Here is a 16,916-nt window from a genome sequence, read left to right on the forward strand (position 1 = left end):
ACGCCTTGGAGCGCGCGCGGGAGCGAGCTTTGAAAGTTGACCACCGCGTTGGCTAGCCGGTCCTTCGGAGATAATGGTGGCGCTGCCGGGCCTTGGGAGCGGCCTGCAGCCCTGGTGCCCGTTGGATCTCAGCCCTGGTGAGGAAACGAGGCCGTGAGTGTCGGGGAGGCCGAGCTGAGGTGCTTTGCAACTGCTGCGTTGCTCTGCCCAGGCCTGGGGTGGGGGTGGGGCGCTGCTCTTGTCGGAGTCTGGGATCTCCAGGTCTGTGCACTCCAGGGCATTAGCGAGCCGGCTCTTGAATAAGTGCTCAACCTAGTAAAGGAACAGAAAAAAAAAAAGGGGGGGGGTGCTTATATTATCTGATCTTTTAGTTCCTTTTCATGTTTTCTCGGCCTTGCTTATTCCGCAGATCTTCACCGACAACCTCATCCATTTTTGGGGTTTTAAATAGCAAATCTATTTCTTCGTTCAGACTTATTCCCTGAACCTAATGTTCGTTGGTTTAGATAGATATCTCACAGGCACCTCAAACGTCGCATGCGTGAAACGGATTCCTGAAGCCAGCTAGTGGTACCAGCCAGTCCACAAACCTGGGAGTCATGACATTTTTCCTTCATCATTCATGCTTGTCCTCACCTCAGAGATGTCTACCGGGTCCTCCTCGCTCCTTTTGCTGGTGCTGCTGTCCAGCAGCAAGCCCTCAGAGCCAACCTATGCAATTGAAGTATCCAAGCCGCTTTCTCATGCTAACTCCTTCAGCCCATTCCCCACTCCTCTACTGGGATCACTTTTGAAAACACCAACGTCACCCTGTCAGGTCTTTAAACCTTTAATGCGTCCCTTCTATTTCTTAAATAAATGACCAAATCTTTGCCATGCCCCGTAAGAGCTTTCACCATTCCCTGTAGTGTTCTTTTCCAAGAGCATAACCTTCTGAGTCAAAATAGTGGGTGGGATTGGTTCTACAGCTTACCATCTCTGTATCACTGGGCAAGATGGTTAACCTTGCTAAGCCTTAGTTTCCTTACATGTCAGATGGGAAGTATAATAATACCACCTCACAGGAGTTTTGTGAAGATTGATTTAGTACCTGACACATAGTAACTGCTGAATACTAATAATGACTCTCCCCCTTCACACTAAGACTGAGTGCTGTAGCTATTTTGTTCATTTTTAAACAGGTTATACTTTCTTTCTCTTTGTTCTTTCTGTCTGGAATGCACTTTTTTTGCACTTCTTTCCCTGGTAAATGCCCCCATTTAGGTCCAATTGAAGCAGAATCATTCTTCCCACCTCTGTCATCCTTCCCACCTCCCCCATAATATTTTTGTTATGCTGTGTAGTGTTTTACATACCTGTTACTGTTTTAACAGTGATTCATTGTAAAAATAATGATAGTAGCTATCATTTATTGAACTTTTTTGAGAGAGAGCGAGCCAGCGAGCGAGCATGGGGGAGGGGGGAGAGAGGGGGCACAGAGGATCCAAAGCAGGCTTTGTGTTGACAGCAGCGAGCAGCCTGATGTGGGGCTCAAACTCACCAACTGTGAGATCATGACCTGAGGTGAAGTTGGATGCTCAGCCAGCTGAGCCACCCAGGCTCCCCTGAATTTGTTTATTTCCTGACACCAGATCTTTTCTTTTTTCATTGAGACTTGGGTAGATGTAATCCAGAAATGAGGTAAGAATACTGGTTTGTATACATTTAAAATATGCATATGAAATAATTGGGAGAATATATGAGAGTAAAAGAGACAGGAAAAGATACAAGAACATTTTTAGGAAGAGGATCATATTTGTTAAGAGAATGATTAGGAAAGAGTGACTGAATAATTAAAGTATGGTAAACAGTCAGTTGCTTCACATGCCCCTTTGTGCTATATACTTTATTTGGGTTTATTAACTTGATTGTAAGATTTTTACAAAGGGACATCTGAGGCAGTCTTTTGTTAGCCTCTCTTTTCTCCAGAATGAAATTATGGGGTGGCCATATCGTTAGTGTTTTGATGTGTCATGCTGTAAAACTGTCATATCTAAAATGTGTGTTCCTTCTTGATATTTTTAGAAGATGATCAGTCTAATAGCAGCTGTCAGTTCTGATTTAAAAAAGATTTTTTAACCTTTTCAGCTTTCTTTTAATTATGCTACACCTGTATTGTATAGTTCTGTGTGAACTGTGGCTAGTAACTTTCTTCTTTTTGAATAACCTACCATCTAAAATGATTGGTGTAGGGGCACCTGGGTGGCTCAGTCAGTTAAGTGTCCAACTTTGGCTCAGGTCATGATCTCATGGTTTGTGGGTTCGAGCCCTGTGTTGGGCTGTGTGCTGACAGCTCAGAGCCTCTGGAGCCTGCTTTCGATTCTGTGTCTTCCTCTCTCTCTGTCCCTCCCCTGCTCATGTGCGTGCACGTGCTCTCTCTCTCAAAAATAAATAAATATTAAAAAAAAATTTTTTTAAATGATTGGTGTTTTACTTGTGATAGAAGAGTTATTAATTTCATTGCATTTTCCCACTAGAATGGGTGGACACAGTGTGGGAACTGGATTTCACAGAGACTGAGCCTTTGGATCCCAGCATAGAAGCAGAAATCATAGAGACTGGATTGAACGCATTCACAAAACTATATGAAAGTGTTTTCCCCTTTGCTACTGAAGAACATGGATCTACCGAGGTAAAGAAAGAAAGGAAGGAAAGAAGGAAGAAACAAAGAAAACCGTTTTTAGGTGTTAGAAGTGGAAGATGAAAGCCATTATTATAATCTAAAGCTTAGTGTTTATAGTATACGGTTTGTAAGGAGCATGGTAAGAATAGCATAAAGAATGTGGTTCATTTGTTAGAAAGTCCTAATAGCTGATAGCTAAGTCAGGTGGGAAAATTGCAGGTTCGGTTTTAGGGTTTTGAATGTGAGATTCTGTTAGGAAATTCTTAGAGAGATGTAATGGGTCACTGGAGATGTGAATTGGAAGACTAGGAAAGAAGTGAAGAAGTGCAACAATGCATGAGGTCAGGACAGGTTTGAAAAAGCTGGACGAGGGTTACCTGCATGCACACAATCAGAATGTAGGGAGTGTTGATATGAAGACCAGGGAATGGCCAAGTACCAAGTGCTGCAGAGGTCATGGGCAGACAGAGTTACCCTGCAGAGGTGATTAGATCCTCCTTGCAGGTCACCGTTACAGGGAAGTGGGGTGGAGCTGAAGTGGCATTAGGAATGAAGAGGTAACTGCTATAAAGGGAGGAGGTGATTTCTTCCAGAAGTTTCATGGTGAAAGAATGCAGCGTGCTGACAGGATCTTAAATGGGCTCTTCTGTAAAAGTAGTACATGCTAAGTGGTGTGGCAAAGCCAAGGCATTGCCTGCCACTTTCCCTGTCTTCAGGGAAGCAGGAAGTATAGAGTCTGATTGCTTGAACTTTCGTGGGCCTGTGTTTTTTTTTAAAGGTACTCCCGGATAAGCCATATTTAGTTCCTGCTGTTCGGTTTATAGAAATAACCCGTTTCCTCGTCATGTGTTCAACTGGCAGAACATGGAACAATGATCCAATTAATAAAATAGTGGTTTATAGTCCAGGGTGTATTTCCTTTCTCACCTTGGCTACTTATGAAATCTACTAAGGTAGAAACTTTGAGGTATTTCCTTTCCTGCTCCCATTGCCCATAGGGCATTTACATTTAAGTCAATGGCTCTAATTTCTTCAGTTAGTAGCTAGAGTGATAAATGATTCTGAGTACATTTAATATAGGTAGAGGGGTAACTTGTTTGAGTAAACACAAGTAGAGTGTCCCAAAGGTCTTAGTATAGTTTTTGGCTATGATAATTTGAGAAATATATACGCTTCAAACCTATCCCCAAATTATTTTGAAAATCTAATTTTTTAAATTTCTTGTATACTTATTTTTATAACTTTGAGTACTACATTTTGATTTGTTTTTCAATCCCTTAGAAGATAGCAGACATAATTAGGAGCCAGGTTGGTCTTTTTTTTTTTTTTGAAAAAAGGTACTAAATACTTGCAAAAGTCAAATAACAGGAGATTTTCCACTTTCTCTAATTATTGGCTTCTATGTTTCTCCCTCCCCCCAGAGCATATGGACCTTCTTCATTGAGAACAGTATTTCTCACAGGGCACTGGTGGCATTGTTCTATCACTTTGTTCAAACAGTCCATAAGAAAAGTGTCAGTGTGCAGTATCGACAATATGGCCTTCATGCTGCTGGGCTTTATTTTCTGCTGCTGGAAGTACCAGGTATTTATATATTTTATATGATAAGATAAATATATTTTTGTTTTAAACTTCTACATTGTTTTGAACTCTTATATTTCCTTTTCTCACTTCTAAAATGAGGCAGGAGCAACCCATCTCACAGATTTGTTCTGCCAATTAAATGGAGTACGTCTGAAATACATGGCATGTCATAGTGTTCAAGAAACGTGCTTCCCTTGTTTCTTTAAGTGTGTTTGTTTTCTAATATGCTGTGTCTATAACCTAATACAATTAATATGAGAGGGGTAAGGCTGAAGGGGTTTGTTTCCAAGCTACAAGAGCTGCATTCCCACCCACCTCCATCTAGTATAAAAACCTGATACTGCCCACTCATCTCCTGATTTCCCATCCAGACTGAGAAAGACTGCTGGGGAGTCATTGTGTTATATATATATATTTCTCTCCTATGCAGATATGGAAAAATAGGTTAAAACCATTCTAATAAAGAAAACATGAGGATAGCTAGTAATGCTTAATGAAGGAAAGCACAGGAAAGAAGTCTATTTATGAGCACTGTTCTACTTCCTTTATTGTCAGAGCACTCAGGTGGCTGTTCCTCCTGTGAGCAATAAAGGAATCCCTTCTACACACCCCAAACCTAAGGCAAGAGAGCCTGGAACAATGGGAGATGTGGCTGGAGAGCCTAAAGTTCATATGGACAAGAAAATCACAAGATTAGTCAGCATTCATGCTGCTTGTCATAGTTTACACAAATTCATTTGTAATAAATGTTAAGGATTTATTCTATGTGACTGGGAATTGGTAAAAAGACATATAAAGCCTTGAACATTAATTTGTATTATTATTAAAGCTCCTAATCATGACTTTCGAAATAGGTTCCTAAAGACGAGTTGCTAAGCAATATCTCAGTTGGAACTGAGTTGTCTCACAGAAGAGTGGTGATTTTAGGAACCCAGTTTTACTCTTCTCTTCCCTTGCTAGGTGCACATCCTTCTGATTAAGGTTGAGATTTATGCCAAAGCAGAGTGTTGTTCATTATCGGCTACTTGAATCTTTCCAGAGAGTGTTTTTGCTAATTACTTTCTGTCTTTAAATGTTTCCAGATTATGGTTGGGATGCTGTTGATACTTAATTTTTAATCATAGTGTGTTCTTTTTCAAGATTGTTTTGTTTATTCTGAGTCCCTTTTATTTCCATGTGAATTGTAGGAATTGCATGTCAATTTCTGCCCCAAAAAAGGCTTCTGAGATTTTGACAGTTACTGCACTGAATCTGTAGATCAATTTGGAGAGTATTGCCATCTTAACAACATTACATCTTCTGATCCATTAACGCAGAATGTCTTTCCATTTAGGTCTTCTCTAATTTGTTTCAATGATATTTTATACTTCCCAATGTACAGCTCTTACACTTACTTGGTTAAATTTATACCTAAGTATTTTATTCTTTTCTGTGCTACTGCAGATGAAATTGTTTTCTTAGCTTCATTTTCAGAGTACTTACTGGTAGTGTGTAAAAGTACAATTTATATACTTATTTATTATTTAAGTATAGTTGATATATAATGTTGTATTAATTTCAGGTGTACAATATATTGATTGGATAAGTCTATATGAAAAGTCTGTAGTTCATACTATACTCACCACTAGTGAGGCTATCATCTGTCACCATTCAATGCTGTCACAATACCACTGAGTATATTCCCTGTGCTGTGCATTTTATCCCCATAACTTATTCATCCTATAACTGGAAGACTGTACCTTCTACTTCCCCTCACCCATTTTGTCTGTCTTCCAAGCCCTCTCTCCTTTCCCCTCTCCCAACCAGTTTGTTCTCTGTATTTATGAGTTTGTTTTAGCTTTTTTTGTTTTCACATATATGTGAAATCATATGATAATTTGTCTGACTTATTTCATTTAGCACATACCCTCTATGTCCATCTGCGTTGTTGCAAAAGGCAAGATCTCATTCTTTTTTGTAGCTAAGTAATATTCCATTACTTCCATCTCACATCTTCTTTATCCATCCATCTTTCATTACTTCTGTGTCACATCTTTATCCATTCATCTATCGATGGAATCTTGGGTTGCTTCCATGTCTTGATTATTGTAAATAATGCTGCAGTAAACATAGGGGTGCATTTATATTTTTGAATTAGTGTTTTTCTGTGGATAGGTTCCCAGTAGTGGAATTACTGGATCTTAGGGTATGTCAATTTTTAATTTTTGAGGAACTTCCATGTTATTTCCTTTCCATGGTGGCTGTACCAACATTACCACCAACAGTGCACGAGGATTCCTTTCTTTCCACATCCTTGCCAGCATTTGTCATTTTTTGTCTTTTTGATTTTAGTCATTCTGGCAGGTGTGAGGCTATATCTCATTGTGGTTTTAATTTGCATTTCCCTGATGATTAGCAATTTTGAGCATCTTTCATGTGCCTGTTGGCCATTTGTATGTCTTTTCTGGAAAACTGTCTATTCAGGTCCTCTGCCCTTTTTTAAATCAGAGAAGTACAGTTGATTTTTTGTTACTGATCTCGTACTCTGCAACCTTGCTGAACCTATTTGTTGTTACTAATAAGAATTTCTATGTATAAGATTATGTTGCTTGTGAGTAGACATAATTTTACTTGTTCCTTTCCAGTTGGGTGCCTTTATTTCTTTTTCTCGTCTAATTGCCCTGGTTAGGACTTCCATTATAGCACTGAGCAGAAGTCAGGAGGTGAGCATTGTGTCTTGTTCCTGATCTAAGAAGGAAAACTTTCAGTCTTTTGTCCTTTAAGTATGATATTTGCTGTAACTGTTTTGAGGATCACCTTTATAAGGTTGTTATTCCTAGTTTGGTGAGTGTTTTATTATAAAAGGATATTAGATTTTGTTATTTGCTTTTCTGTATCTGCGGGATGATAATGTGGTTTTTGTTCTTTATTCCAATAATTAAGTGTATTATGTTGATAGATTTTCATGTTAAACTAATTTTGCATTTCCCTCATGATAGTATGTAATCTTTTTTACGTGTTGTCAGATTTTATTAGCTAATATTTTATTGAATATTTTTGCATCTATATTCATAAAGAATACTCTTTTTTTGATACGCCTTTGTCTGGCCTGGGTTTCAGGATAATACTAGCCTCATAGACTAAGTTGGGTAGTGTTCTTGCCTTTTTTATATTTTGGAAGTATGTGAAGAAGTGGTTCTTCTGCTTTGAATTTTTGGTAGAATTCAATAGTGAAATCATGTAGGCCTGGAGTTTTCTTTGAAGGATTTTTGTTTATAGAATCTGTGGTGATATGTCCTCTTTAATGTCTGATTGAAAATTTATATTCCTGTTGTTGTTGTTGTTGTTCTCATCCATCTAGATAGAGGTTTAGTAAATGTATTGATCCTTCCAAAGAACCACTTTTGATGTTATTGATTATACTCTATTCTTTGTCCATTTCTTATTTTAGTGATTTTGATCTATTGCCTTCCATCTTACTTTGATTTAATTTGCTTATTCTGATTTCTTAAGGTGATTGCTTAGATCTTTGTCCTCTCATACTTCTCTTATCTGGCAGATTTCCCTATGTATTGCTTTATCTGCACCCTGCAAATTTTGATGATTTGTTTTCATTATCTTTGAAGCTAAAGCAGTTTTTTGATTTTTCTTGTGATTTCTCTTTACGTCTCTGAGTTATTTAGTAGTGTATCCAGCTTCAAAATATTTGAGGGCTATTCTGAAATGTTATTGTACAGTTGACCCTTGAACAACACAGGAGTTAGGGGTACTGACCTCTTCTGCAGTTGAAAATCCATGTTTAACTCTTGACTCCCCAAAACTTAACTAACAGCTTACTGTTGACCAGAATTCTTACCAATAACATAGTCAGTTAACACATATTATTGTATATTTATTTCATACTGTTTTCTTACAATAAAGTAATAGAGAAAAAAATGTTATTAAGAAAATCATAAAGAAAACACATTTACAGTACGATACTGTATTTATTGATACCATAAGCTTATGTTATCTCTTTACAAGATGAATTGTCTTGCTGTGAGTACCTATATCAGTGTTGTCTTATGGGATACAAAACACTGTAGATGTTATATGTATTATTAACACTAGACAAAGAAATAAAAAGATAACATGGAAAAAGAATTCATATTTATATATAGGTATAATGATTCGTGCATTGATAAGCAGCAATATGATTGCTTTATGGTAGCCTAGTATAAGTTTAGTTCATGGGAGCCTAGCCTATATACTAATGAATGAATCATTACTAAGTTTTTATGGCATATAGTATTACAGCTGTATTCATAATGCTGCATTGGAAACATAATTACATTAAAAAAAACACTTAACCTGTGATGATAGCTGATACATAGCGCCTTCAGTTACCAGAGAAAATGGCATACTATATGCTAATGTAACTCTTTAAAACTAAAGTTCTTTTTTTTTTTTTTTAAGTTTATTTATTTATTTTGAGAGAGCACATGTGGGATCAGGGGGAGGGACGGAGAGAAAGAGAACACATCCCAAGCAAGCTCTGCACTGACAATGTGTTAGCCAATATGGGACTCAAAACTCCCAAGCTGTGAGATCATGACACAAGCTGAGATCAAGAGTTGGAATGCTTAACCAACTGAGCTTTCCTGGCTCCCCTGAAACTAAAGATCTTTTTAAAGTTTATTTATTTATTTTGAGAGAGAGAGAGAGAGCGAGCAGGAGAGGGACAGGAAGAGAGCGAGAGAGAAGATCCCAAGCAGGCCCTATACTGTCAGCGTGGAGCCTGACATGGGGCTCAGACTCCCAAACCATGAGATCATGACATGAACCAAAATCAAGAGTTGGACGCTGAACCAACTGAGATACCCAGGTGCCCCTAAAGTTCTGAGCAGTAAGAAGACTAACACATTATTAATTTTATGTTAAATATCACTCACCTTATGCCTATGTAAGGAAAGGCTGTCCACTTTTACCCAAGTCTTGTACATGTTGTTCTACACAGTCAATACTTAGGCAGTGATGATGAGAACACAAAAGCACCTTGTATAGTTCTTGCTGTACACTTATTAAATGTTCACACAAAGATACACATGCACAGACCATTGACTGTACAGCATGATGATTATTTATTTTTCATTAAGTGGAAGTGGACCATCAGAAAGGTCTTCATCATTGTCTTCATGTTGTGTAGGCTGAGGAGGAGGAGGAGAATGAGCTGGGGTTGGTCTTGCTGTCTCAGGAGGGCCAGGGATGGAACAGGTGGAGGAGGCAGAAGGAAAGGCACATACAGTGTCATTTCACAGAAATACACTGTAATTTCCATCTGAATTTTTGCTTTTTCATTTCTCTAGAAAAGTTTCTGTATGGTCCCAACTCTTCATCATTTGTTGTAGTTTCAGTGCCCATATCATAGAAGAGTCCATGTCATAAAAGAAAGGAGTCAAAAGCAGTCTTGAATGACTGGAACCCTTCTGCCAGATTGTTTAACATCAATTTGTTTTCTGGCACTGATAATAATTTTTTTTTTTTTTTTTTTTAATATTTATTTATTTTAAGTAAGAAAGAGAACATGAGCAGAAGAGAGGCAGAGAGAGAAGGAGAAAAAAAAAATCCCAAGTAAGCTTTGCACTGTCAGCACAGAGTCCATTGCAGGTCCCCATACCATGAACCATGAGATCATGACCAGAGACAAAGTCAAGAGTGAGAACTTAACTGACTGAGCTGCCCAGGCGGCCCTGGCACTGTGTCTTGTTCCTCACTGTCTGGCACTGATTCAGAGGCACTCATCTCTAGCAGGTCATCTTCTATTCATTCCTGAGGCCTGGGGCCTGTTAGCTCTTGAATTTCTCCAAGATCCATATCTTGAAACCCTTCTCCCTCTCTCTCTCTCTCTCTCTCTCTCTCACACACACACACACACACACACACACACACGTTTTTTGCCGTATCCACAATCTCTTTTGTGATTTCCGTGATTGGCTCTGTCATAAGTCCTGTGAAGTCATGTACAACATGTGGACAGTTTTCTCCAGCAGGATTTTATTGTTTGGGACTGGATGGCTTTCATGGCTTCTTCTGTAACAATGATAGCATCTTCAGTGGAGTAATCCTTCTAGACTTCGATGACGTGCCCTCTGTCAGCATTGTCTTCCATAGGGTTGACAATCCTTTCCATGGAGTACCATGTATAATGAGGCTTAGAGGTCCTTATGACTCCTTATCTAGAGGGTGGATTAGAGATGTGTCTGGGGGCAAGTGGATCACTGCCTTTTGTCTTGAACTCATGGGATTCTAGGTGGCCAAGGACTTTGACCAATATCAAAAGAATTTTAAAAGGCGGTCACTTACTGGCAAGATACTTCCTGACTTCGGGGACAAAGCACCAAGGGAACCAATCCAAAATATGGGTTTTCATTGTACAGGCCTTCTTGTTTTACAACCAAAGGACTGTCAGCTAGTGTTAATCTTTTCCCTTCAAGGCCCTAGGGTGAACAGCTATATAGAAAAGGGCAGTCCTGGTCATAAACCTGCCTGCATTTGCACAAAACAGTAGAACTGATCTATCCCTTCCTGCCTTAAATCCTGGTGCTCGCTTCTCTTCCTTCCTAATAAATGTCCTTTGAGGTGTTTCTTTCCAGAATCAGGCACTTTTGTTTGCACTATAAACTTGTCCAGGTGGATGTCCTTTCTCCTCAGTGATTTTCTTAGCGGTGTCTGGGACTTGTCTCTTTGCCTCTTGGTTGGTGCAAGCTGCTTCTCCTGTTATCGTATCACTTTTTAGGCCAAATCTCTTTCAAAAGTTACCAAATCATCCTTTGGTGGCATTAAATTCTCCAGCTTTAGATCCTTCACTCCCCTTTTACTCTAAGTTGTCATATATGACTTTGCTTTTTCTTGAATCATATAGGTATACCTTTCTAATAACAATCCTGCCTAAAGCTGCATTTTCTTTCTTTTTTTTTTAATGTTTGTTTGTTTTGAGAAAGAGAGCACAAGCAGGGGAGGGGCAGAGAGAGAGGGAGAGAGGCCGAGAATTCCAAGCAGGCTCTGTGCTGTCAGTGCAGCGCCCAGTGCTGGGCTTGAACTCACAAACCATGAGATCATGACCTGAGCCAAAATCAAGAGTCGGACACTCAACCGAGCCGCTCAGGCGCCCCTAACACTGCATTTCCAATTTAAGATAAAAAGGTATTTCACAAAAAGTATAAGGTGCCTGCTGGCATAGCTGCATCAGTGGCTTCATGAATTTTCATTTTTACACTCGTCCTTACAGAGGATGGTATGCAGCTTCAGCTGCAGCCCTCAATCTGTGGTACACACCAGGCTGCTTCTTGTAATGTCGTGACTTCTCTTTGTTTCTTGGGAGCACTTGACTAGTGGCACTACGTATAGGCCCCATGTTGGTGTTCACAGTTTGCAGTTCTGGACTAAACACAATAAAAAATATTCAAGAATGGCAAGAAATCACTTTTTCCTGCAATACACAGTTTACAGTAGAGACATCTGCTTACATGGAGATGATTAGCATCAAAGAGTGTTAAGTGGGTACTCACACTATTCAAGCTCATTGCAATGTGAATGGGAGGTGGCTATAAAATGGTTACAGTAGTACAGTAGTTGTATACCATTATAATTTGATACTGCATCTTTGTTTACATTTCTCTCAACTGTACATTCCACCACATACAACCTGTGTTGTGTGTATGAGTTTTGATAAATTTTAACTTTTTTGTTATTTTGGGAACACCTGGGTGGCTTAGTCAGTTAAGCGTCCAACTCTTGGTTTTGGCTCAGTTCATGCATGATCTAGTTGTTTTGAAAGTTTGGGGCCCACATCAGGCTCTGCACTGGCAGTGTGGAACTTGCTTAGGATTGTCTCTCCCTTTCTCTCTGCCCCTCCCCTACTTGCACTCTCTCTCTCTCAAATAAATACATAAACTTTTTTTTTTTTTTAAAAGACAAATCTAACCCATTTTTTCTTCTTTATGACTAGGCAGTGTGGCCAATCAAGTATTCCACCAGGTGATGTTTGACAAATGTATTCAGATTCTAAAGAAGAGCTGGCCTCAGGAATCTAACTTGAATCGGAAAAGAAAGAAAGAACAGCCGAAGAATACTGAGGCTAATCCAAGAGGTAATAGGAAAAGAGGAAAGCCACCCAGGAAAGAAGATATTGAGGTAAGAAATAAGTGCAATAATAAAATGTATCCATACCAACACATGATTGTGATTTAAGAATTAACTTTATATTAAAATGTGACTTCAGGCATTGTGATTATAACCAAATGACCCTAAAGTATTATCAGGTTTCCAGTGTGACTGTAAGTTGCTTCTCAGGCTTCATTTGCTGCTGAGAATATATATCTCTACTTTGTCTTTTTCCAATCTCCCCATAATCTCTCCCCAGCCTTGTTCCCAGGTGTGTTTGACAGCATCTGAACAGGTATATTTGCACATCATCTGTAGTCATCAGACAGGATGGTTGAAGTGTCCTGAGGACTCATGTCCATAAGAGTGTAATGGGTAACATTAATTCCAAATTCTTGTGTGTTGACTAGGTAGAGAAAACTTCCAAGAAACATAAGAATTCCCATCGACACATAAATGCGGTCATCTACTGTATAGTCATCCAGCCTAATGATTTACTGTTCTGCCTGTGGAGACAGCAGTTAAGGGACCTGATCAGGGTCCCATGACCTCAGGTTTAACGGACTTGATCTGAGTACATTGAAAACCATTGGACAAAGTGTTAGGCATTACTATGCAGTCACCTACATACGTTGCTTTATAATCTAGGTGGATGAACTAGAAGAACAGGAAGATGAGGAAAGTATTTGTTTTTCTGCCCGAGACCTTTGTCAAATTCGAAATGCCATTTTTCACCTTTTGAAGAATTTCTTACGGCTTCTGTCCAAGTTTTCCCTGAAAGAAAAGCCACAGTGTATACAGAATTGTATAGAAGTAAGTGAAAATTCCAAGAAACCTTGGGGCAACCTCAAAGGGCAGAGATGTTGGCTAATACTTAATGAACAGGAATAAACAGGCCTCTTCTTGGTTCTGTTTTACAGGTCTTTGTTGCATTAACTAATTTTGAACCAGTTCTTCATGAATTTCATGTTACACAGGCCAGGTGAGCCACTTAATTCTCCCAATGCTGAAATTTAAATATAGTGTAATAAATTTTGCTCTTGCAGAAGTATAAATGCCATTTTATCCTAATTGGTATATAGGTAGAATTTATTCATTTGGATGTGGTTTATTATAGGGTTAGTGAATATTCCAAGTAAAATCATATCCATTAACTAATCTTTTGTCTTTTTTTTTTTTTTTTTTAGAAGCCTTAACCAAGCAAAATACGTACCAGAACTGGCCTATCATGGATTGTATTTGCTATGCTCCCCAATTCATGGAGAAGGAGATAAGGTAAAGGAGACAAGTATTTAATTTAGTTCCTAGTTGAATTGAAAGAATCTGAATCACAATGGAAAACCATTGGCAGCATTTGATGTAATGCCATTTTAAACTAGGTCATTTTCACGACTCTGTATCATGCGTAGCATAAAAAGCATCACCACTTCTATTTGCTGCCTGTTCTTCATAACCAAACTGATATTCAAATACTTGGAGGCCATGGCAAATTATTTTTACATTTCATACATAAAAAAATGGTTCCAGTGTAGATTAGGAACGAAGAACACTGAACAGAGTGTTACATTTAGAGAAATAGTTACCACGTTGTTCTGAAATGAATAGACAGTCATGGAATTTTCAAGTTTTCCTTGGCAGTGCTTGGCAAGTTTCATGTGCGTTTCAGTATTTCTATAGCATTCATATCATTTTAGTTGAGAATTCTATAGAAATATTACTGGTTCTCATTCCTGATTAGTATTCATATGTAGATTTTGCCCCTTGAGCTACCTTATCAGTATCACTATTGAAATATTGGAGACAGGGTTGTTTAAGCATTATGGTATTACTACACTTGGATATCATTAATAAAACAAGGTTTTGCAATAATGTGATAGACTGAGGGCATATGACTTTTCATGGCTGTGCTACACTTAGTTTCTAGGGCAAGTTACATGGTGGTTAAGAAGGTTTGAGGCTCTTGGGCTAGGTTTTGTACACCTGTGTTTCAAGTCTGGCTTCACCCCCCTCTAGCTGTGTATCCTTATATGAGGTACTCAACTTTTCCAAAGCCTCAATTTTCTTAGGTGTATCAGGAGGAGTAAGTGAAAGAATGCCCTTCAGATGCTGAGCATAATGCCTGTTGTTTAGAAAATGTTCCATATTTTATAATTTACTATACCATTATCATTTCTGTGTTTAAAGTATGGCTGCTTTTCACATGAATGCTTTCAATTTCCATACTCTTGATAACATTTTTAAAGATTAGCGGAATTGGGAAAGTTATGCCTTTAGGTCCACAGTGCCTCTAAAGATGTAGGATTTTTTAATTGTGAAAGTATTAACTTGATGTTAGATAGTGTCAGGTTTGGCCAGACCTTTAATCACTTGACTTTGGACAGTTCCCCTTTGGAATCTCTTTTATTAGGTATAAAGTGGAAATAATAATATATATATGAAATAGGAATGTCTTGCTTACCTCCTGCAGTTTTTGTGAGGTTTAAGGTCAAATATAGTAAAGTCTAGTCATATATATTAATTTAACATAATACCTGCCACATATTCGTTTTTCAGTACATGTTTTATTTACAGGATGAATGAATTGGTTAGGTGAATATATTATATAAGATGATATATTGGAAGGTGCACTGTAAACTTCAGGAAAATGCATGTGTAAAGTATTCTTGTTTCTGTAAGAGATTCTGTGAGAGATTATCAGTAGCATTTTTTTGCCATTTAGAACTGGCAGTTAATTCTCTATTTTCCCTAATTTCAGGTTTGTAGTTTGAGAGGGTGCGGAGAGAAAGTAAATGATACTCCTGTCATTATCTATAAGCAGTGTTTTCATACTGTTTCCACCATGTGTTTATTGAATACTTGGCAGTTGTTCAAGAAACACATTGCCAGTGGTCACCCCAAAACTGTGTTAACCTGACTTATCTTCTTAGACTGGTTTACTGTGGTCTGCATGTCTATCTTCAAGGCCCTTGAATTCTCCATTATGCCTTAAATAGAATTTTCTTCTCTTCCAGGTTATAGGTTGTGTTTTCCATCAAATGCTAAGTGTGATATTAATGGTAGAAGCAGGTGAAGGAGCCCATCGTGCTCCACTTACTGTTACATCATCAGCGATCAACAGTAGAAACCAGGCAGTCCAATTCATCAGGTGAAGCACACACAGCTTGGAATTTTACTCTCTCTATCACTCTCCCTTAAGTCTTCTGGGCCCTGTATGACCGAGGCTTCTGACACCTATGGAAACTAACAGATTTCTGTCCTGTTGTGGTTTTGTGGATCGAAGTAAAGTACCTCAGAGCTCCTATGGTTCATGTGGTTTGGGTCACTGTTGGGAGCCTCTGCACTGGAGAATTGTTGAGGGATACAGAATCTGTAATCCATGGGCCAGCACCAGCCTCCAGCTTGATTCCCAATACCTGTAAGGTCAGGCACTGAGCAATGATAGTTATTTCTTTCATGCTTGATCATCTGCCTCAGTGTTTGCCTCTCTTACAAAGTCTGTCTCATCTTTTCTTTTTCTATTTCTGTCTTCTGAGTCTCTTTCTTTTTGTTCCTTGCCCCCTTTTCTTGTTTCTTCTCACTTTTCCATTCCCCTCCCCCTACAGGCAATCCTTCCTAAAGGGAAGCATTAAGTCGATTTTTACTTCTTTAGTTGATTGATAGAGCAGTTTTCTCTCTGAATCACTTAACTTCACCTAAAAACTTCTGTGTCACAGCTTTATTGGGAAAGACATATTTGCTATGTCACTGGATTTTCTTTCCCTCCTTTATTGAATATTTGGCATGCAATATGGAGGGGGTGGAATGAAGTGGTAAGTATATGAGAGTGTATATATGCCTGCAGGTATTCAAGGGATGCAGTGTTATTGGAGATGAGGAGTATAGTTGCTGGAATCCAGGCATGGGCTGTCACATGATCATTGAGCAACTATCTCTTGCTAGGGATATTTTTATTTTATTTATTTTTACTAGGGATTTTTTAAACATTACCTAAGATACTTTTGGTTCTTCCATTAACAGCTTGTAATGTCTCCAATTTCAGTAGTATACATCTAATGGTACAGATAAACTTAGCACTAAAGATGGGTCAAATCTAGGCATTACAATAACCTTGGGTTAAAGTTTGGAGAGGTACTGTTACAAATCCAATGAAATAGTAGCATTTCACTGAACTACCACACGGTGGTGCTGTACCTTAATCTATTATTTACCTGGAAAGGGTACACTGTATTTTAGTTTTAATGTGAAATTCAGTAAATAGTAAAAATTTTGAGTCATACAAAAATTGCACATATGCTCCTCTATGACTGTAGTTGTCTGCTTGGCACCAGCTCTCTAAAACTATACATGGGATGTAGTGAATGCTTTTTGCTGTGACACTCTGTATTCTTTATTCACTGAGATGATGCTCGTAAAATGGGGTAAATATTTGCCGTATTCAGGCTTTCTAAAACACAGGGGTCATGGTGTTTGAGAACAGAGTCAAGAAAAATTACTATTTTATGTATTCATAGGTGTATTGTAAACAATGTGATTTTTATTTATTTTTTTA

General features: G+C 38.4%; 1 protein-coding gene across 3 annotated transcripts in view; it reads left to right on the plus strand.

Annotated features, from left to right (window-relative positions):
* The first annotated feature begins 29 nt into the window (after positions 1–29).
* NCAPD3 (non-SMC condensin II complex subunit D3) overlaps positions 30–16,916 on the plus strand; it is a 70,675-nt gene continuing 53,788 nt past the window's right edge. For 2 of the 3 annotated variants that reach the window (XM_039253785.1, XM_039253784.1), the window contains exons 1-8: positions 30–137; positions 2,517–2,671; positions 4,084–4,246; positions 12,213–12,397; positions 13,016–13,180; positions 13,288–13,349; positions 13,555–13,642; positions 15,379–15,512. In XM_039253785.1, the coding sequence (XP_039109716.1) occupies positions 74–137; positions 2,517–2,671; positions 4,084–4,246; positions 12,213–12,397; positions 13,016–13,180; positions 13,288–13,349; positions 13,555–13,642; positions 15,379–15,512 (1,016 nt within the window). In that variant the 5' untranslated portion in view covers positions 30–73. Of the gene's footprint in view, positions 138–777; positions 818–2,516; positions 2,672–4,083; positions 4,247–12,212; positions 12,398–13,015; positions 13,181–13,287; positions 13,350–13,554; positions 13,643–15,378; positions 15,513–16,916 lie in introns of those variants that run through there. The other variant, XM_039253786.1, reaches the window with a different exon arrangement.

The sequence above is a fragment of the Hyaena hyaena genome, unplaced genomic scaffold (assembly GCF_003009895.1).
Source record: "Hyaena hyaena isolate Hyena2069 unplaced genomic scaffold, ASM300989v1 scaffold_465, whole genome shotgun sequence".
In the NCBI taxonomy this organism is placed as follows: Eukaryota; Metazoa; Chordata; class Mammalia; order Carnivora; family Hyaenidae; genus Hyaena; species Hyaena hyaena.